The following is a 22,233-nucleotide window of genomic DNA, read 5'->3' as shown; positions in this document are numbered from 1 at the left end:
TTTTGCTTGATGATTTTGTTGTGTTTTCCAATGTTATGTTGAGAATGGTATGTCAACTCACCTGCAATTTTGAGAAAGTAAAAAAAAAATCAAAATAAATGTTATGATATGATAAATAAGATTTGAAAATCAAAACTTAATACACCAAAAATAAGTGCTGGAAAGATAAAATGACATGGAATAGGATGGTCAATTATCTACAACAAAAAAAATAGGTTGTATTTTTTATGTGAAAAAATAAAATACATGGTTTAAAAAATCTCAATTAATTGTTTTATATCAATCAATTTATGTCATATTAGTAACCTAATATAGTGAAATACGATTTCAATCTATAACCTACAATGTTAATGTTAAAGGTTAATAAACATAATTGATGTTATTGTCTAAAAACATGTTGCATATAATGATGTTGTCTCTGTTTAATATTAAATTATAATGAAATCACATGAAAACAAAATTTGTTGTTACAGAGTTGATGCCATCATCTGAAATTGTAAAATGATTAAATTTTATTAACCATCAAAATTAGTGATATAAAATGGACATGGAAAAAAAAAGTTTTCATTGCATATTCTATGTTTGTAATAGAAATTAGTGATTTAAACCAAGACACACAATTGTCACTTTAAAAAAATATATTATATACACAATTATATATCTATAATTGAACAAATGAATATATTTACTTTCATATATTATGGTTATTGTGCTTATTGAAGTTATTCAACTATGATAGAATTACCTTAACTTAAGTTCAAATGCCAATTATGTTAGTTTACTATATAAGTCGTGAGTCATGTTTCCTTCTTCTATTCTCAGTAAAAAAAATATGACAATACAGTAACATAATATATATGAGAGTAATGTTTCAAAGTTAGTCAGTCTTAGTCTACGCGGAGTTAAGCATGAGGTTACAAAATATACATCAAACTATGATGTATTAAAATTTAGTTCTCAAAAAGGTTATACATAATTTATCATGTTTGTGTTAATCATTCTTTCTTGATATGCTTGGCCATCTTGGAAGATGACAATTGAGTGGATTTAAAGTGGGGGCTTTGTGGTAGCTCTAAATCAAAGTCAGTCGACATTCTCTTGGCTAGAGTTACAACTTGAAGGTTGTCTGAATCATGATCAGCAGTGACAAGTTGTCTGGATCATGATTAGCAGTGACAGATACAGACTAACCATGCAAGTTGAAAAAGATGTCAATAAATCACAGTTAATATAAAAATTACCTTTTCATTGTAAAACATTGAATAAATTATGGATGCCACTCACTGACTCATGTTGAGAGATGTCATTCACATGAAACTTTCCATTTAGTTCCTCGGAGGGTGAAACCTTATTAAAAACAGGTAAAAATTAATTAACATTATTTTAAAAATAAAACTACAATAAAAAAATAGATAAAAAACAAAATTCAATAACTCACAGTATGCATCTTCAATGCTCCAAAATGATCAACAATGGCCTTTATCAAAATTGGACTTTCAGATAGCCTTATCACAGAAGATTGGTGGTAAGATGACTGAACTTTGACTCTAAATGCCGTTGTCCTTGCAAGCAACATATCAAGTATTAGAGAGAATGCATTTGGATCATTCTCACCTTCCTACATATAGAAACAGAAAACTTTAATATTGTGCCTTAATGTATTATCAATTTATAAAAATGAACGTATGTAAAAACACTTACTGCAACCATCTGATTTCTAAGCTCGCAAGCAGATACTCCAATGATATCAGCACATTGACGATCCCAAAAGACAAACCTTCCACTTCCATTCTCATGAATAACCTTAATGTCCAATTTGTACCTTGAAAATAAATCCAAATTAAAAATAAGCAATGAAATTGAACATAATAATTTTTTAAATGTAAACTATATAATGAAATAGTTTTACCTTGGGGTAGAACTCAAGTTATAAGTTCCACACTTGCACGTGAAAGTTCCGTCCTTAACATCAACCTTCTTAGTGCACTTCAAACAACCATCATAGTACCACCCTTGTTTTCCAATAATAAACAATATAGTTATTCCAATAGTAACACAAGTTATTTCCTAAACATTAAGAAAATTGGGTCAGGATATAACTAATAGAAAAAGGCAAACACAACATAAATATACCTCAGCTGATGTTAAGGCAGCAATTTGAGAAAGAGTCTTCACCTCAGCCTTATACATGAAACGATCATCATCAGATAAATTAGAATATTGTGACAATTGGGTGTTACCTTGGCTCAATGAGTCACATGACAGACTAAAAGTTGCAAAACTACAAAACGCAATATAAAAAACAGAATGATTAATATAATAAACAAACAAATATGTCATAAATTAATAGAGAAGACATCAAAACAAATTAATATGAATAGAATGTGACATTTATATGAAATGTTTAATGTGTGTACCTATCTTCGTATTTCAAATATTCAGGAATTTCATCATCAATCAATATATTTTATCTGCACCATGAATTGCTCACGGTGGGTGGATACTTACCTACAAAACAATCAACTTTCATGTCAAAATCATAATTGAATAATACCTTCAATATAATTATAGACGGATAAGAAATACCTTGTCCTTCCTTCACTCTGGCATGTGTCAGCAGAACAATCATGGGCTCACCAAGGGTAAAGTTGTTGTAACAGTTAAGAAACTTGATGGCATGCGATTCCCATAGAATACATGTTATAACATCACCACTGATGAAAAATTATAGTGAAAAACATGTGTGATAAAATGAGTTAATTGTTGAGAATAACAAATAAAGTCTCCTTGCAATTACCTTGAATCTCTGAGAGTGAAAATAACTTTCTTTAAAGAAGCTTGTGTCTGAGAGAAAACCATCTTATCAATAGCGCCAATAATGTCTACAAATTAATCATAATAAAGTGTTAATATAATAGAAATAAAGTAAAATTAGATAAATATGAATATATATATATATATATATATATCTTATATAAATAAAAAATTACCTACTAACAAATCACTTTCAAAGTTGCCAGCAAGTATGTCAGCAAGATTTTTAAAAACAAATTCAAATTGTGTAATTTCAAGAAACTTTTTATCTCTTAGAGTTGTACCAGCAGTAAATTGCATTCTATAGGCATGATTGCAAGCCTTAAATTGAAGATCATTGTGGAACACATTGAAATTATGTATGACATAAAGTGTTATTTCCAACCAAATATTCTCTCCATTGATTGAACTCATCCTTTTTGACAGAGACTTGGATCTTGTCTCCCTAATTAAAAGAATTAGAGATTAGTAACCTGCTTAAAAAAATGACATCTTTTTATAACATATTACCTTGCAGTCCATCAATATCATCTCCAGATGTCCAGGTTTTGGTGGAAGTTGAACAAACCAAATTTCAGTAATTATAACAACGATTTTCCACAGGTGTTTTGAATCATTCAGGTCCCTTATCAGCTCGAAGGGTCGTGATGTTAACATTAATACAGCAAAGACTAACTTATAAAAATATTAACCAACCACAAATAAAAATATTAAGACATACATGTAAGAAGGAATATTGTTATTAGGTAAAAAACAAAATTTTATCAATATAGTGAACTCGGAGATCTATCATAAGTCATTAGTAATGTGTGAAAAATTTTATAATATCATACACTATTATTATATTAGAAGTAACTCATTATAAATATAGATAAAGAAATATCAGAATAGTTCTTAAATGTACATAAAAAATATCACAAATTTCAGACATTATTAGATACAACTTCTGGACAGAAAATATCAATAAAAAGAAAAATAATCTTACCAACGCACAGTTTAATTAGCGTTACTTATAGAAAAATATCATTATAAAAAATCAGCCATCACAACACACTGTGATACTTTGAAATGTGACATTTATATGAAATCAGCCTTCACAACAAACAACTTCTGATTTATTAAAGAATGCACATTAGAAGTAACTCATTAGTAATGTGTGAAAATCTGATTTATCCTATGTCTATCAGCAATCTTTACATCTAAAAACCAGCGTTCACAATACATAGTTAAAGAAATATCACAACAGTTCTTAAATGTACATAAAGAAATATCACAAATCACATACAACTTCTAGACAGAAAATATCAATAAAAAGAAAAATAATCTTACCAACACACAGTTTAATAGAAAAATATCATTATAAAAAATCAGCTTTCACAACACACTGTGATGAAATGTGAGATTTATATGAAATCAGCCTTCACAACAAACAACTTCTAATTTATTAAAGAATGCACATTAGAAGTAACTCATTAGTAATGTGTGAAAAATCTGATTTATCCTATGTCTATCAGCAATCTAAAAATCAGCGTTCACAATACATAGTTAAAGAAATATCACAACAGTGCATTCTCTTTGCTAAAATGTCTATCAGCAATCTTCTGATTTATTAAAGTGCATTTTATGGTAAAGGTCATATTTTTAAGCAAAAAAAGTAAGAAATGTAGAATAAATATATGATTTTTAACCATATAAATAGATCTAGAACATTTCTATGGTAAAGATTGAATTTTTAAGCAAAAAATTCAAGTAATGTATAATAAAGATCCAATTTTTAAACATAAAGTTAGAATCCAGAACATTTTTATGATAAAGATCATATTTTTAAGCAAAAAAAGGTAAGAAATGTAGAATAAATATATGATTTTTAACCATATAAATAGATCTAGAATATTTCTACGGTAAAAATTGAATTTTTAAGCAAAAAATTCAACTAATATATAATAAAGATCCGATTTTTAATGATAAAAATAGGATCTAAAACATTTATACACTAAAAGTCGGTTTTTTAAGGAGAAAATACATGATGTGTTGTGTTACTTTAAATTGGACTGTGAAGAAGAAATGAAGAGATGAAATGGGACTATGAAGAAGAAAGGGAGAGAGGAGATGGGTCTGTGAAGAAGAAGAAATGAAGAGTTGAAGAGTGAAAAATCTGATTTATTAGTAATGAGTGAAAAAATCAGACGTGGGGCAATTTAATTAAAGAGTTCAGCATGACAATCCACCAAAATGTTTCGTTATTTCTTTTTTTGATTAAAATTTTTTTTGCTATTACAATTTTAACCTCTACAAATCTAAGTGTCAAAGTTTTAGGATGTCTAGAATGGTAAATATACCAGCCCATTGCATTCTTATAAAGATAGTAGATTCTCCTTAACCCAATAAAAATATTACACATGTCCTCATACTTCATATTCTTTAATCTATTAACAATATAATAAAAAAAACTCCCTCATGCCACATGTCACCTTCTCATTCCCTCATGCCACATGTCATTTTCTCCTTCCCTCATGCCACATGTCACTTTCTCCTTACATTTTTTCCTTCATGCCACATGTCACCTCCTCCTCGCATATTTTTCTTCCTACTTTTTATATATTATATATTATATATTTTATATGCTAATAATAATTTAATATTAATTAGTGATTGGTTCATGTCGCTACCCCACTAAAATTGAGTGTTTACAATATCTATGTTTTGTTATGTTAAAAAGTAATAGTCATTGAACATTAGATGAAATTGAAATCATTTTTCACATTCAAATTATTTCTAAGAATAAGTGTACTTTTTTACCTCATCAAATGTGCTTGAACATGCAAATACACAAGTAAGATGTATATTCTTAATAATATGAATGTACGAGTAATATGTGCGTTTTAATTATTTCTTTACATTAATCTATCTTCTATTAACAATATAATAAAAAAAAACTCCATCATGCCACATGTCATCTTCTCCTTCCCTCATGCCACATGTCACCTTCTCCTTCCCTCATGTCACATGTCACTTTCTCCTTCCCTCATGCCACATGTCACTTTCTCCTTCCCTCATGTCACATGTCACTTTCTCCTTACATTTTTTCGTTCATGCCACATGTCATCTCCTCCTCACATATTTTTCTTCCTACTTTTTATATATTATATATTTTATATGCTGATAATAATTTAATATTAATTAGTGATTGATCCATGTCGCTACCTCACTAAAAGATAACAATGGTATATATATTCATGAAAATATATGTATTTTAATTAGGAATATAACAATTCAATTATTAGACTCTTTTTATTATTTTGATTAAATTTATCAGAAAAATATCTATCATATCCTAACTTAGTGTGTTTTTAATTTATGAGTTATTTTCATACAATGATTATTAGCTAAAACATAATCAAATAAATAACATTTAATTATAAAATATTTGAATGCTAAAAATATATTCAAATATTTATACACAATGAACATTAATCTAAAATAAAACATAAGCATTTAAGAGATATGCTAAAAAATCCTTATGACTTTATATGATACTTATAAACGTAATCACAAAAAGTATGATGCAAAAATAACTCCTTATATTTATAATTTTATATAGAGAATATAGAGGTGAGATATTATCCAATACAATTTGAATTTTATTTATTGAGTTATTTAAGAATCAAATATTTTCTATAATCACACTTTCAACAAATAAATGCTTATACAAACGCATTTATAATTGTTAATATTCTACATATACACTCAAAAATCAATGTTAATATTGCACCTATATGAATATGAAATATAATGTTTCAATACATGATTTATTGATATTATAAAATATATGTATATTATATTTGCATTATGCATAAACAAAGAAGCGACTCGTGCAAGTGCACGGGTACACTGCTAGTTATTACTAAAAAAGGCATAAATATTACTATAAAAGTAAATCATACACATGTAAATTAAAAGGGGATAAATTATTATTACTATAAAAGTTGGAAAAAATGAAAAAAAACATGAACCACTAAAAGAAGGCAACATAGTGAAGTTTTTTTTGGTACTACCAATGGTATCCTGACCTTTTGGGTAATGAACTAATTATTTTCATGGTGCGTGACTGCCTCCCTCAATATGTGTTATTCATAGGAATCAACCCTTACTTTTTAGTCATCCTAAAATCTAACATGACCTTACACTACTAGACTAACCCATTATTGATAGCCAAGAACTTGAATAGGTAAGTGAAATGCCAATTTTCTAGAATAGGTTCACTCTAGAAAGTAAAATTAGAAAAGAGTATGGAGAGGCACTGCAGAGCTCAGATTGTGACACATGGCAAACTTATTTTTTAATGGCTAGGATTTTAAAATACAAAAGTAATATATTTTTAAATAAATCAATTCAAGAAAAATGACAATCGTAGTCTTTATTCTCTTTCTCCTGATCTCATTCATCTATCCCTAACCAGATCTCCTTATTGTTACGGCTGTTTCTTTTAAGGACATGTGTATTTCTTTCTTTTTTATTATTATCTTTTTGACTCTAGGATTTTAGTTTCCAAATAACCTCATACACAGTTCAATAACCATCTCAATCTCTTGGCTGTAGAAGTTTTCCATTTTTGTTACTAGTTACTATTGCTTCGTTATTGCTTAGTACCAAGTAATCAAAGAACAAGTAATGGAAGTTATCGATTATTCCTCACAGTACTATAATCAGCCTCCATCCTTCATAATATGGTTTATACCTATAGAGAGGGAAGAAATGGCAGTAGCCATGAAGAGAGATCTAACTAGGGATTCAGAAATGAAAGAAAGAGAAAATAAAGGGTATGAATGTCATTTCTCCTAAATTGATTTATTTAAAAATATATTATTTTTTGTATTTTGAAATCCAATCCATTAAAAAATAAGTTTGCCATGTGTCACAATCTAACTTTATACCGACCTCTCCAATACTAGAGAGGATCCAAACTTGTTAGATAATGGGGAAAGACAAATAAGTGAGATTGACTGATGAAGGAGGAGACATTATTGCTCATGTGAGATGGAGACTAATTCTTTAGAGATGGCAGGAGAACAAACAATATTTTTTGGGGTAAATGTTCATGTTTTTAATGATAATTAGGATACATATAACATTTTTATTGAGTTAAGGAGATAAGTAATCCTCCTATCAATATAAAAGATACATTATTCTCAAAATATATAGTATTATTATTCATTGATACATAATAAGATAACAATTAATAAATAACATAAAAAAATATTGATAATAATGGGAAATACATATATTTGGAAATCAAATAATTCTATTCAGTTGAATATCTAATAGTTTTTTGTTAAGTGATAATAATTCATTATGTTATTGAAATAATTGATGTAATATATAATTATTTTCCAATAAAATCAAAAATCTATATATCACCTTACAAAATCAATGACACTATTAAATGATATGTTTCACTTTATTGAATAATAACATAATTCTTGATAAAATAGTTTACGCGTTAATAGGTAAGAATTTTTTATATTATTAATGTGTTAATCATTATTAATTTTAAAATATAAGTAATAAACACGAATAGTGAAAAATAGATAAATGATACTAATAAGAAAATTTGATAATAATTAGAAATTGCAATAATCATTATAATCTACATATTTAGAATTTAGAGTGCAAATAATTATTACAATTATTTCTTCGATAGGTTTTTGTTATGATTGAAATAATTGATTTAATATACCATTCATGCTCCAAACAATAGATATGTTTTGAAAATAAAATCAAGTTATATATAACCCAGTCAAATATCAAATAATAAAAACATAGCATAAACCCACTACTTATTTCTTCTCACTTTCAATTATTCTATCTATCTCCACCGTGCCATGCCGGTGGTTGCAGTCCATGTCGACGATCTCTACTTCAAAAACAAATCCAATAAATGTCGATACCTTTGGATCACTCTTCTCATGCTTTTGATCATAGTCACTGTTCTTATCATCTTCTATTTCACTATGTTGCAGCCTAAGTTGCCTCACTTCTATGTCAACGCACTCTCTCTCACAAACTTCACTTCCACGGAAATTGTGACCGGCACGTGGCAGGTTGTGTTCCTCGTCAAAAACCCTAACGAGTTTTTAAATATTAAATTCATGTCGTTGCAACCCATGATTTATTATGAGGATCAGAACCTCTCTGAGTCTCAAATTATCTCGTTCATGCAGCCTTCTAAGTCGAATTTAATATTTAATGTCACATTCTCTGCGGTTAATGTTAAGGTTGGACAATATATCCTAGATGGCATGAACAAAGAGAGGGAACATGGTTCGGTTGGGTTCAATGTAAAAATTGATGGTTACATGAAGTTGAAATATTCCAAGCAGCGGATTCGTGTTTTGTGTGACAATATTGTTGTTCGAATTTCGTCAAACAGTTTATCTGGAATATTGGATGGTGGAGTCAAGAACTGTAACGTTGACTTCAACTAACGATAAGGTTGAATTTGTTATATGTAGTAGTATTTTATAAAGAATTGCCACCATTCTTTTTTTGTTTTTGTTCCACCCTTTTCTAAAACTGAGATATTTCACTCTTGAACCTATTTTTATTTATAAAATATATGTCAAATATAAAATAGAATACATATGTTATGTTTCATCTTGTTACGTAGACGGGGTTTATAGTATTTTATGTTTTTTATGAGCACACAATTGTTGTTAATATGAGGATAAACACACATAATAAGTTCTCAATTATGATGCACATGAGAGCGACAGGCCAATACACATAATTAGGATGCACATGAGTGAATGACCAGCATTGACCATTGATGTTGACCTTTGGTAATTGGCATCATGGTACATGATATCTATATTGGACATTCGAATGTCCCATGACATACACTGGAATGGATAAATGATACTTTGAGAAACGTAGAATCCAAGGCTTTAGTCCTTTTACTTTTTTCCTCTTTTCAAAGGGAAACATTCATTTCCCTCTCACGTCCACACGTCCCCCTTTTAACATTGAAAAAATAATGGTATATTATTATATCATTCATATTTAATTATTATTGACTGTTAAGTATATATAATATAGATAGATGATAAATTTATTGTATATAAATTTTTATAATAACAATGTATATATATTATTCTCTTTAATGTTCGCCTTATAGTAGCATATGTAGTAACATGTTTGTCATGTTAGCTTTCTTGTTGCTGACACTATATCCTCCCAACAACCGTGCCCTCCACTCCACCGCTAAAGATAATGATCCAGTCCAATTGCTGCTTATATCTGCTAATTTTTTTCCCCAGAATACATAATTCGTATTGCAACATGTTTACTTAAATAGTTAAATTGACCATGAAGAAAGTATAGTGTATGAAACAAATTGTTGATAAAAAGATGAGTGAAAATTAGTTATCTTATATTTTTCTTTTCCGCATATAGAAACAGTTAACACGAGGATTTATTTAATTGTAGTGTTGGAACAGATTGCACCATGCATTCTAGCAAAGGCCAAACTAAAGTTATATCCCACGTGACTACGGCGCTGCATAAATGACTTTATTTAAAGCACTGCGCCACTGAGTTGCCCCTCACGTATTCCTCTACCTTGCTTTCATCACTTTCTCATTTTAAACTGCACCGAATGCTTATAGGCTACACGTCTTGTATCTCACTCTTTTGTATCACTTTATATGTCATTCATGAGATATGATTAGTCAAAAAAATATTTAATAATTAAATTTTAATATAAATCATTTTCTTCAACCTAACATAGTCTAGTATCTATGGTATAAAAAGTGAGACATCAAATATATTTCTCACCGTATAACGTAGTTTATTATCCTTTATTCTCATAAGGTTATTTACCATGATTTGAGTTTCAACCTTCCTAGCATTACACAACCAATAATATATTAGTCTAATAGTATAAGGTTCACCGGACAAACATGATTATTATACTTGTTAATCTTATTATTGTATATAATCTAAAATAAATTATATATTTTAGGGAGGAATCGTCACTTGAATAACATAACTTTGCACTCATATCACTCTCCCCTCCCATGGATTTGGTAATAGTGATAGAAAAAAAGAACTAGAAAAATGGGCTGATTAGTCGTATTTGGAAGTAGTTAGGATTATCTCTATTAGTGAAGAGAAAATGTGTTATTTATGCACTTGTATTGAGAGATAAAAGTATCATATCATTATATTATGATATTTAAAAGATAAAAATGTTATATTATTCTATTTTTATATCATTTTTCACGTATTTATCATTCCATTATTACTTAAAAGAGGATCTTAACTCATTTGGAATGTCCAATTTGAGTTCATGCCTAACCGAGTTGACAAAAAATATGTGGCCTACTTGAATCTTAAAAATGAATGATTAGGCCTAGTAGCATCATTGTGAGAACGGACCAAACAATACCTGCTAATTTAATTTAATTGGGACAAATGGATACACATTGATACATTAAATAATTATATTAATCATATAATTATACTGATTAGAATCAACCAAAATCAATTATGCTGACTGATTTTCAATTGAACTGGATCATACCAATGAATTTTCATTTAAAATTAAATTTTTAATGAAAGTAACTTAATTTTTAACAAAACATTTTTATGGGTGATAACTACTACTTTTTATAGTTCTAAAACAAGGTCAACCAGTAACATATTTTATTTAAAAAAATGATATAAATAATAAAAATAGTTATAACTTTTTCAAACACTAATTTTCGTATCATATATAATATATATATATATATATTATATATAATTGACTGGTATATTGAAAATGAGATTATAGTTATTCTAGCAAAAGTGTAAAAAAAAGATGTTATACCATCACCAGACTTTTATTTCGGAAACTGAAAAATAAAAAGAAAATAAAAATAAAAGTGTGAGACTATCTAAATATAATTTAAGTTCATTTTGATTTTTTTAAATTCAAAATATAAAATTAAAAATCTATTCAATATACATATATATTTAGTTTTCAGTTACACATTTATTTATTATTTCTCTTTTTCATCACATACTTCTACATCTTTTTAATTCTATTTTCAATATATATTAAATAAGATTATTTTTTATTTCAATTTCCAACCTATATTAAATGATATCTTAACTGTGTTCATAACATAAACATCAACAGTTTTCGTACGAAGTATCTAACCTCATTTCCATTATCTAACAATAGCGTGTTGACATGCACTATCGTGTCTGTCAACCCGCTTTCCTATTGTTTGTAATGTATAGTTTGTATTTTATAAATTCAAAAATAACTTTTTGTGCTAAATTTACGGTTGAATTTATTCAATTGGTCTAATATTCAATTTTTTAAATACACTTTTAAAATAAGAAGATAATAAGGATAAAATAAGAAAATAATATTATATGGTTTTTTGGTAGAAATAAAAAGATATTGATGCCAAAATAGGAAAACACAAATTATACCATGATAGGTGGTTATTTTGTGTTTTCCCTTTATTAATAGTATAGATAAAGCTTAATTTTAAATAAAATAAATTATGAGTGTAATATTTATGTACTATTAATATTAAATTATCTATCATGTATAATAAGCTATGGTTAATATAAATAATAAATAATATATCAATAATTTAAAAATCTTTCACACTAAATGATGAAATATTTTTTCTCAAAATATCCAAATTTAATGAAAGATGGAAATAGTCTAGACTCTCTAATCTACACATGATGAACAGTGTTGATGAGTGAGTTTCACGACATGTTGAGGCTAGTAAAACACAAGAGAACTATTTCCCAATTCCCACTGCTATGGTCTATTCTAGGATAAGCCCGATTTGTCTCTACTCGCTCATTTGATACGAAGATTTGAATAAGGTAGAGTCTAATCAAATTTAGAGTCAGATTTGTGTTGAAATAATAGACCTAATTAATATTTAGGGTCAACTAGGGACAAAATATGACTCGACCCATCTCATCTCATTATTAGTCACTCATTGTGTTTATATGTGTTTCTACTCAAATATGTATAGAGTAATGATATCTTTTAGTCGAAATATTGATTTTTTAATCTTTATCATATATACATGATATGTCAAATTATATATTTATAATAATAAATAAGGTTGAGAAGTCTTTATTTAAAATGAGTTTGCATTATATTTAATCATGTTAAGGTTGAATAAGGTTTAAAGACCGACAATGTCAATATTTAGGGTCAGAATAACTTCAAATATAGGGTCGGATCCAAATTGCAAAAAATGGACTGACCTAATACTTAGAATCGAGTAAGGACAAACTTTAAATCATCCTAACCTGGACATACTTACTGGTGGTCTATTCTGTACTCTAATCTAAAAAACAAGGGCCAAAATGAAGTAGAACACAAAAACAAAATCACAGTGCCATTTGGAAATTACAAATCAACATTTTAAACGGCTCTTTTCAATCTTCACTCCATCTCTCACTTCTCTTATTTTATTTTTCTCTCTTTTATTCTTATCTTTTTCCACCGTCTCCTTCACCGACAACGGCTCACCGCTACGCCGCCGCCTCCGGTCATTCTCAACCACCTCCGCTAGATTTACCTCAAGATCTTTACACTTCTCATTTCAGGATTTACACCTCTTTATTATTTCTCCGCCGTAACGCGAACAATAATTTCAGGTATTTTTCATTATTTTTTAAACTTTTGTTTTTTAGTTTTCTATTTGATTTTGCAATATCTAAGATAAAATAAAATGATTTGATTTATTCTGTATATCTAAATGTGCTAATGCTGTCTTTTTGAGTTTGATGTTGGAAATTGTTATTGATATTGATCTTCACTCTGCATTGACCCTAATTTTTGGATCCTGGATTTTGTGGCTCTACTTCTACTAGTGTATACAGTATTCTGTTCTTCCTAATTCTTAATACGGTTACTTACTTACTAGTGTAGGGTCACAATCACAACTTACAACAACTGGACTACTCACCTAACTTGTTGTACATGATTATGATGATTAATTCTATTAGGGGAAATTTTATTGACACCTGTGTAACCATCCTTTGCAGAGGTAAGTGCAATGATAATTGAATCTCAAAGGAGATGAGTGTAGTGTAGCTTTTCAAAACAGTGGGGTGTCGGTCTAATTAAGTCAAACCTCAAAGGAGTTAATTGTAATTTCCCATTATTATTATTATTAGCATTGACATATATCTGAACAATTAATAAATATCATTATTATCATTTACATATATCTCAATGAACATGATTTGCCATAGAGTACTATGACATCTTTTGATCCATGTAGCTGACCTCTTCTAGTAGGATTAAGGTTTGGTTGTTGTTGTTGTATCATTTACCTATATCATATTTTTCTAAGAACACTCCAGTTGCCACTTGTAGAAATTCAGAGAGAAAACCGAAAATGAATTGTGGATTTGTGGAGAATAATGGGCTATATAGCCTACAGGATGATGGTTTCAATTTTTGTAAGCATGAAATTGCAACTTTTTCCCTAGATTTTACTTATCATGATGTTGAAGCTCAGTCACCCATTTAATTTTGGTTTCAATTTGTGCTGAAGTACAAGTGGAGGTGGGCTTTGCATACCCCTCATGTTTCCTAATAAGACTATCGTCATCTGCATATATGCTGCTCTTGTTCTTGTTGTTCTTTATTTTTTCCTACCCTCTTTGAAAATGAAGAAGCCTGATTTTGTGAATGTTCTCTAATATTTAAATGAAGTGAACTTAATTTTGCAATACATGAATTATACTATCCATACCATTATTCTTCAATATCAGTTTGCGTAGAGTCAATGGTATTTGCCTTAACCAGTTATCTTTTCTTTCAATGACAGGGATACAAAATGATAGGATCGTTCATTACCAGGGCACTCGTGTATGTTTTGTGGCGTTTAAAATTTCCAATTTATCTTCTATAAACGGTTTGCACTCTAGTTTTGAAATTTAATAAATTTATTTGTCCTTTGATGTATTGGCAGGATGGTTTTGGGATATGCTTACCCTGCTTATGAATGCTATAAAGTAGTTGAAAAGAATAAACCAGAAATTGAGCAACTTCGCTTTTGGTGCCAGTATTGGTATATATGTTTGTCATCAGTGTTAAAGTTACATTGGTACCTTCTAGTGATGTATACTGACTGATAACTACTTTCTTTTCTCCTCTTCATTGTAGGATTTTGGTGGCTGTTTTGGCAGTATGTGAGAGAGTTGGTGATGCTTTTATATCATGGTAGAGGATTCTATCTTAGTTGTGTTCAGATAAAGATGTATTTGCTTTTCTTATTAAAAAAAAAGTTTATTATGACTTCTTAATTTTGAATTGATGTCTTCTTCATGAAGGGTTCCGATGTACAGTGAAGCCAAGTTGTTGTTTTTCATTTTTCTTTGGTGCCCTAAAACAAAGGTATATAATTATCTACTGTTGTTGATTGTTATATCACTCTATTATTTCTTTTCCTTCAACGTGATGGTTAAATTTATTACATTTGTTAGGGAACTACATATGTGTATGATTCCTTCTTTAGACCATATGTGGCAAAACACGAGCCAGACATTGATCGTAGCTTATTGGAACTAAGGACAAGGGCTGGAGATTATGCAGTTTTGTATTGGCAAAGAGCTGCTAGTTATGGCCAGACTAGAATATATGACATATTGCAATTTGTTGCTGCACAATCAACACCATCACCTCGCCCTACTCAGGTAGTTGATTACAATCATGTTTTGGTCTTGGCTGCCAATTATGTTTGAGTGAGTGTGACTCAACCAGCTAAAATCTTAAGAGACAAAATAGTGGTATAGAATTTCAATTATCACTTCTGTTGTTTAATTCCCAGATATGTTATTTAAATTATGTGTTACGCACATTTAGAAATTAGAACTTTTGGTGTGCTTGTCAGAAACTAATACCGAGGAAGGAGTTATGTTTTTGCACAAGGACAAAAATTAATATCTAGAATGACTTTTTCTAAAGAAACAGGGGAAAAGTTCTACATAACAAACATTGATATTTCTTTTCCCATGATACTTTTGAAGATCTCACTCTTCTACTTTGTATGTTGATTATTCATTAAAATGGATGTTGTCTTTTGAAATCACAGCAACGACCAGGACCGGGTGGGAGGGTCCGCCAACCTGCACCTACTAATCGCCAACCAGGTGCAGCAACACAACCACAAGATGAGGAACCTCCATCTCCTACCTCTAGTGTATCTTCAGCTCAGTTCCAGAAGGAAGTACAGGAAGAGTTGGCTTCTGCAAAGGTGCCTAAAGCGGTTTCTCTTGTAGCAGGTTTAAATGTCCAGAAGGCAAATTCTAAGCCTTCTGTAGCAAGTTTAATTACCCAGAAGTCTAGTCCTATACCCGAAACGACCACCCAATCTGCACCAACAGAAGCAGAGCCAAAGCAGATTGAAGCAGCAGCAGCAGCAGCACCATCTTCTTCAGGAAATGAAAATGGGAAACCTCCCACTAAAGAGACGATAATGGAAGAAAGTATTCGGGTTACACGGGGCAGACTAAGAAAAACCAGATCAGCTGGAACCCGCTAATGCAAAAATAATTCAACCTTGTCAAATTTTTAGCTTGAAGTAGATGTTGGTGGACAATGATGTTTGTATTGAATATTTATAAAACCTTATATGTAAATCTGTTTTCTCAGTTTTCATCCCATTTTTTTCTTCATTTTATTGTTTTTCAAAATTGTCTTGGAATGGAAACGAGAGTAACCTACTTCCACTTTATTGTAGAATGCAATCATGCAGCGCACAATGTTGGAATGAGAGGAATAAGAATTGAGAAAGAAAGAATGAAGAAAACGTGAAACAGTGAAGAAAACCAGAGGTTCAAGATGATGAATAGGAAAGTTACTATATATGGCAATCTGTTATTAACTGATAACTGAATTTTAAAATTCCTTTCTATTTATAGTAACTTCTATAACTACCACATTTACAAAAGCCCAACCATTCTAGCTTGAATTACAATTCTATCCTACATCCTCCCTTAATTCAAGCTGGTTATGCTAATTACTCCTAGCCTTCTCCTCTGCGATTCAAATGTTTCCTTCCTTAGAGATTTTGTCAAAATATCTGCTTGTTGATTCTGTGAGGTACAGAATTCAACCTTCAAATTTCCCTTCTCCACATGATCTCTTAAGAAGTGATCCATCAGGCTTCAACTTGACTTTGTACACCCATTTCACAGAGATTGCTTTCTTTCCTTTGGGTAGATTTGTTAGCTCCCAAGTCTTGTTTCTTTCAATAGAATTTATCTCTTCTTGCATAGCCTCAACCCAACATCTTTGCTTTACTGCTTCATCAAAAGTAATGGGTTCCATCTCTGCTAATAAAGCCATGTGCACCAAATCCCCTTCTGATGTGATGGAGTTATCTGAGAACACTTCAAAATCTCTCAATCTCGGTGGCAATTGTCTTTGTCTCTGAGGTCTTGCATCTGAGTTTTCAACCAGTGTGTCTTCATTGTTTATCACATCTGTATTTGGTTCATGTCTAGGACTAGCAATTTCAATGTTCATCTGACCAGATCTGTTTGAGGCTTCTGGTTTTGCATTCCACTCCCATGCTTGTGTCTCATCAAATATAACATCTCTACTGAAAGACAAAGAGTTATTAGTAGGGTTGAATAACTTGTAAGCTCCAGTTGAATGGTATCCTAGAAAGATTAACTTTTCACTCCTATCATCCAGTTTCTTTCTTCTTGCATCAGGTACATGTTTGTAGCATNCTCTTTGTTGGACTTCTATTGATCAAGTAGGTTGCAGTTGCCACAGCTTCTCCCCAAAATTGTTTTGGAAGATCCTTGGTTTTTAGCAAGCTTCTTGTCATGTTTAGCACAGATCTATTTACTCTCTCTGCTGTTCCATTGTGTTGAGGTGTGTATGGAGCAACTACTTCATGAATTATGCCTTCCTTCTCACAAAATTGATTGAATTCATGAGAGACATATTCTCCCCCTCCATCACTCCTTAAACATGACAATTTCATTCCACTCTGATTTTCAGCAACCAATTTGAAACTTTTGAATTTAGCAAAGACCTCACTTTTCCTCTTTATCAAATAAATCCACATCTTCCTTGTGTAATCATCTTTGAAGGTTACAAAGTAGTAGTTCCCTCCAATTGATTGTTCCTCCATAGGTCCACATACATCTGTGTAAACCAGTTCCAAAGGCTTAGTGGATTTTGTTGGTATAAAGGACTTGAAATTGTTCCTTGTTTGCTTACCAATGAGACATTCTCTGTAGGTTTCAGTTTCATTCTTGATGATAGGCATACCAAGAACCATCCTGTCTCTGCTTAGTTGATGCATACTTCTGAAGCTTAAGTGCCCAAACCTGTGATGCCAAATCCAAGTTTCATCTGCAACTGACTTCAAAAATTTGTGATTTGCTAGTTGAATTCCAATCTTGAAAGTTCTGTTTTGAGACAATGGAGCTTTCAAGATTGGATTTCCTTCCTCATTGTAGATCTTCAGCATTCTATCTTTCATGCATATATCATACCCTTTCTCAAGCAGTTGCCCAAGACTTATTAGATTATTCTTCATCTTAGGTACATATAACACATTGGAGATATAAGCTTCAACTCCATCCTTCCTTCTGATTCTTTTGATCACTATTTTGCCCATTTCTTCTGCTGTTATGAAACTATCATCTGCAAACTTGACTCTTGTTATTACTGAATCATCTAGTTGTATGAACCAGTCCCTATGGCCTGTCATGTGATTTGAGCACCCTGTGTCTAGATATCAACTATCTGCATCATCTTTGGTGGTGACCATCTGAGCTTCAACACCATCACTCAGCATCAATTCTGCAATTTCATTTTGTGCCATTAACAACACTTCTTCATCTGAATTCTCATCCTTGGCAAGTCTTGCCTCCTCCACATTGTGCACTCGTTTTGCTTTACACTCAGAGGCATAATGCCCATAATTCTTGCAGTTGAAGCACTGAATTCTACTCTTATCTTTCTTTTTCTTGGCATTGTTTTGATAACTGTTTTGATTGTTCCATTTCCTGCTGCTTCTGATATCAGATTGCTTGGAGGATGAGGATTTTGTACCTTCCTTTTTCTCAGTTTGTACTCTATCAGCTTCCTTCTTCTTTGCATCATGATTGTTCATGCACTTCTTCTTGAATTGTGCACTTAGTGCTTGTTGTGTGAGCCTCCCATTCTGTCTTTCCATGAGTCTTTGCTCATGTGCTTCTAATGAACCCTGCAACTCATCTATCTTGATGGTCTCAAGATCCTTAGATTCCTCTATTGCTATTACCACATTGTCAAACTTGGTAGAGAGTGTCCTAAGGATCTTATCAACTATGCTTAGTTCATTCATTTGCTCACCACAACCTCTCATCAAATTGATGAGGCTTCTGATTCTTGCAAAGTAGTCTGATATTCTTTCCTCCTCCTCCATCTGTAGCAGCTCAAACTGTCTTCTCATTAACTGCAGTTTGACTTTCCTTACCTTTGTGCTACCACCATAACACCTTTCTAAGGTCTTCCAAGTCTCCTTTGATGTTTGTGCTGCTGAGATCTTGTCGAAATTGGAATGATCAACACATTGGTGTATTAGAAAGATTGCCTTGCAATCCTTCTTTATTGCTTCCCTGAATTCCAACTTCTGAGCCTCTGTTGGATCTTCACCAAGTTGTTGAACCCCTTCTAGCACAACTTCACGGCACTCTTGAAAACCAAAAATTGCTTTCATCTGGATTGACCAGTGATCATAGTTCTTCCCATCTAACACAGGAAGATTCATTGCAAACCCATTTGAGGTTGTCATCTTCCTTATTCGAATTTGATCCTTCGTCCTTCTCTTCTTCGTTTGTTCACCCACAGGTTCGTGATCTATTAGCTCTTGATACCACTGTTGGAATGAGAGGAATAAGAATTGAGAAAGAAAGAATGAAGAAAACGTGAAACAGTGAAGAAAACCAGAGGTTGAAGATGATGAATAGGAAAGTTACTATATATGGCAATCTGTTATTAACTGATAACTGAATTTTAAAATTCCTTTCTATTTATAGTAACTTCTATAACTACCACATTTACAAAAGCCCAACCATTCTAGCTTGAATTACAATTCTATCCTACACACAACTCTACTGCTTCCATGAATCCGTCACTGGATGTCAGAGATGGTGTTATGGTGTCATATTATAGTTGGGTAACAACAGTATTTTAAAGTAAGAAATGTTGAATATAGTTGTTGAAAAGGCTTGTAGTTGCACTTGTTGCACTGAGACAGAGTAAGTATGGGGTTCTACTTACAACTTACTTTCCATTTTCAAAAGTTCATGTTAAAAATTGACAGGCACACTCAATGATATTGTCTACTCTAATTTGACTTTGGTTTTTCGAAGGAAATGTACCGTTACAACAATTACGATGAGGTGGAAATGTGTGTGACTAGTACTCTAAAAGTTATTGGTTGGTGGAAATGTTTACATCAGACAGTATTTAAATTAAGAAAAGCTAGATGCGCAGTAATTAATTTTGTGGCAGAATTAGACAAGAAAATGATATAGGATCATATATAATTACACAATAAAAACTGTATACACTTGAAATAATGTGAGTAGAAATGAGGGTTTGGAACTACCCTATTAAAATGTGGGTCGTCTCGGTATATATATTAGGATTACGTTTGGTCAAATTGATTTTGTAAAGTTGGTTTTGATGAAAAGAAAATGTAAAATAAATAAAAAATAAAAAATGAGTTTGGAAATCTTATTTTATCATAGTGAAATCCTATTTGCTAATAAAAGTGCGGAGAATCACATTAAGCTACCCATTACTTGTTTATTATTTGAAAAAGAAATTTATGTAATAAATGAAGCAATCTTAGAAAATTCTTATGCTTATGTTCCTTAGACATTGCTGCAGCAGAGTCGGATACTTAGACAATGGTTAACAATTCCTCAAATAGTGTACAAGACGACATTTATTTTATTGTCAGCTTTTTCACTTAAAACCAAAGAAAGAACTTCTAATACAAGTGTAATTTAAATTGAGAAAAAAATATGTATTCACTTACCTGTATGAATTTTGTAGACAGTATATAAATATTACATTTTTTAAAAGTATTGATATTTCAAATTTTATAACTTCAAACCTGTTATTCATGTTTCCAAGGCTCTGATATTTCCATCCCAATGGCCATTTTCTCAAGCTGTACATAGTGCTTTAAACAGAGAACAAACAACAAAGTTCTGTTAAGAACTGAGTGACCCTACAAGAAATGCTAGTATATTTAATCTATCTTTGGAAAGTTCCTCAAACTAACACTAGAATCCAAAGATAACCTTACAAACATTTGACCCCCAACACTAAAGAACTACAAGAAACCAAACAAATTAATTTAAAAGATCTTCATGCATGAATGCCTTTAAATTACATAACAATTCATTTACCTGAAGATATGGGTGATAAATAGCAAATGGAGCGGAATTTGATAAAGGGGCAAGAGATTTTTAACCAATGTCCACGTATCAGACTCTGGTGTAGCAATAATTAGGCTGTACAAAGAAATGGAAAAGAAAATTGGCGAAATAAAATATTCTTTGAATAGTGAAGTCAATTGTTCAACTTTATATACCTAGAAAAACCATTTTCATTCCATAAGTCAATGATTTCATATGGTGCCTTTTATCCTCACTTAGCAGCTTTGCAAACTATTTTAGCATGTTGGTATTCTTAATATTCTTTGCACCTAGATTTCTGATCCTGCAAACATAAAATCCTCTGATAAAGTGTGCAAAAAGTACTACAGAATGAACCAGGAGATCAATGAAGTATCACCACTTACATTTTTTATAACAAGTCCGAAATGGGAAACCATAAAATTCTGCAACATGTCAAAATAATAACATTGCCAGAGTAAAGAACTCAGACCTTGGAACAGATACATTCAAACAAACCCTCTGATGTGAAATTAAACTATATGACTGCAACAGAAGACAAATGCGTTTTTTCACAGAGAGCAAGCATATGATATGACTTAATACATTATCCCAAGATCATATCCTATTAATGTGCAAGAATCATTAACTTTTAAATAAAAATCATATATATATATATATAATATTATATATAAATGTTGTCATAAATGAGTGTAAACTTCCTTATGCATAACAGATTTAAATAACTACAAACAAAGTCTCTTTACTTATTTCGTTTTGTTCTCTTCATGGATAACGTATCCCAATTGTTTGAAAATATATGTTTAAGTGTTTAACACACTTTGTTGTGGATTGTTTGTTTTGAACATAATTGTGTGACATGAAATAAACATATTTATGTGTATAATGTGGGAAATATGGCAAAAAAGAAAAGGAATATGGAAGACATTGGGAGTGCTTACA

At 30.8% G+C, this 22,233-nt stretch overlaps 4 protein-coding genes and 1 long non-coding RNA gene across 7 annotated transcripts; 2 read left to right on the top strand and 3 right to left on the bottom strand.

Annotated features, from left to right (window-relative positions):
- Positions 2,050-2,264, bottom strand: LOC109358164. Its single transcript, XR_002108922.1, has 3 exons — positions 2,241-2,264; positions 2,134-2,181; positions 2,050-2,067 (listed from the first exon to the last, which is right to left on the bottom strand). It is a non-coding gene; the product is annotated as an uncharacterized LOC109358164 (long non-coding RNA).
- Positions 2,468-3,168, bottom strand: LOC109357940. The gene is made up of 4 exons (XM_019601995.1): positions 2,991-3,168; positions 2,798-2,882; positions 2,587-2,714; positions 2,468-2,508 (listed from the first exon to the last, which is right to left on the bottom strand). The coding sequence occupies exons 1-4, from the start codon at positions 3,112-3,114 to the stop codon at positions 2,468-2,470; spliced, it is 378 nt and encodes a 125-aa protein (XP_019457540.1). The 5' UTR covers positions 3,115-3,168.
- On the top strand, positions 8,697-9,299 carry LOC109357939 (NDR1/HIN1-Like protein 3-like). Its single transcript, XM_019601993.1, has one exon. It carries the CDS (start codon positions 8,697-8,699, stop codon positions 9,297-9,299), a length of 603 nt encoding a protein of 200 aa, XP_019457538.1.
- On the top strand, positions 13,174-16,575 carry LOC109358893 (putative HVA22-like protein g). 3 transcript variants are annotated; one of them, XM_019603378.1, is made up of 8 exons: positions 13,174-13,445; positions 13,482-13,497; positions 14,679-14,719; positions 14,823-14,921; positions 15,017-15,073; positions 15,184-15,247; positions 15,337-15,546; positions 15,945-16,575. In XM_019603378.1, exons 3-8 carry the CDS (start codon positions 14,688-14,690, stop codon positions 16,392-16,394), a joined length of 912 nt encoding a protein of 303 aa, XP_019458923.1. In that variant the 5' UTR covers positions 13,174-13,445; positions 13,482-13,497; positions 14,679-14,687; the 3' UTR covers positions 16,395-16,575. The 3 variants fall into 3 exon arrangements, with proteins under 3 accessions (XP_019458923.1, XP_019458924.1, XP_019458922.1); XM_019603379.1 differs by having other exon boundaries at positions 13,174-13,497; positions 15,948-16,575; XM_019603377.1 differs by having other exon boundaries at positions 13,174-13,497.
- LOC109357938 lies at positions 18,612-19,652 on the bottom strand. Its single transcript, XM_019601992.1, has one exon. The coding sequence runs from the start codon at positions 19,650-19,652 to the stop codon at positions 18,612-18,614; it is 1,041 nt and encodes a 346-aa protein (XP_019457537.1).

This window comes from Lupinus angustifolius, chromosome LG10, assembly GCF_001865875.1.
Source record: "Lupinus angustifolius cultivar Tanjil chromosome LG10, LupAngTanjil_v1.0, whole genome shotgun sequence".
NCBI classification, from domain to species: Eukaryota; Viridiplantae; Streptophyta; class Magnoliopsida; order Fabales; family Fabaceae; genus Lupinus; species Lupinus angustifolius.
The sequence above is the reverse complement of the archived record's forward strand: the minus strand, read 5'-3'. Positions and strand labels throughout refer to the sequence as shown.

Coding starts and splice junctions, on each gene's coding strand:
- LOC109358893 (XM_019603378.1), top strand. CDS start 14,688: ATGATAGGATCGTTCATTACCAGGGCACTCGT. Junction 15,074..15,183: donor GGTGATGCTTTTATATCATG/GTAGAGGATTCT, acceptor TTCTTCATGAAG/GGTTCCGATGTACAGTGAAG. Junction 15,248..15,336: donor TTTGGTGCCCTAAAACAAAG/GTATATAATTAT, acceptor TACATTTGTTAG/GGAACTACATATGTGTATGA.
- LOC109357939 (XM_019601993.1), top strand. CDS start 8,697: ATGCCGGTGGTTGCAGTCCATGTCGACGATCTCTACTTCAAAAACAAA.
- LOC109357938 (XM_019601992.1), bottom strand. CDS start 19,652: ATGACAACCTCAAATGGGTTTGCAATGAATCTTCCTGTGTTAGATGGG.
- LOC109357940 (XM_019601995.1), bottom strand. CDS start 3,114: ATGCAATTTACTGCTGGTACAACTCTAAGAGATAAAAAGTTTCTTGAA. Junction 2,883..2,990: donor TGAAAGTGATTTGTTAGTAG/GTAATTTTTTAT, acceptor ATTAATTTGTAG/ACATTATTGGCGCTATTGAT. Junction 2,715..2,797: donor TTCACTCTCAGAGATTCAAG/GTAATTGCAAGG, acceptor ATTTTTCATCAG/TGGTGATGTTATAACATGTA.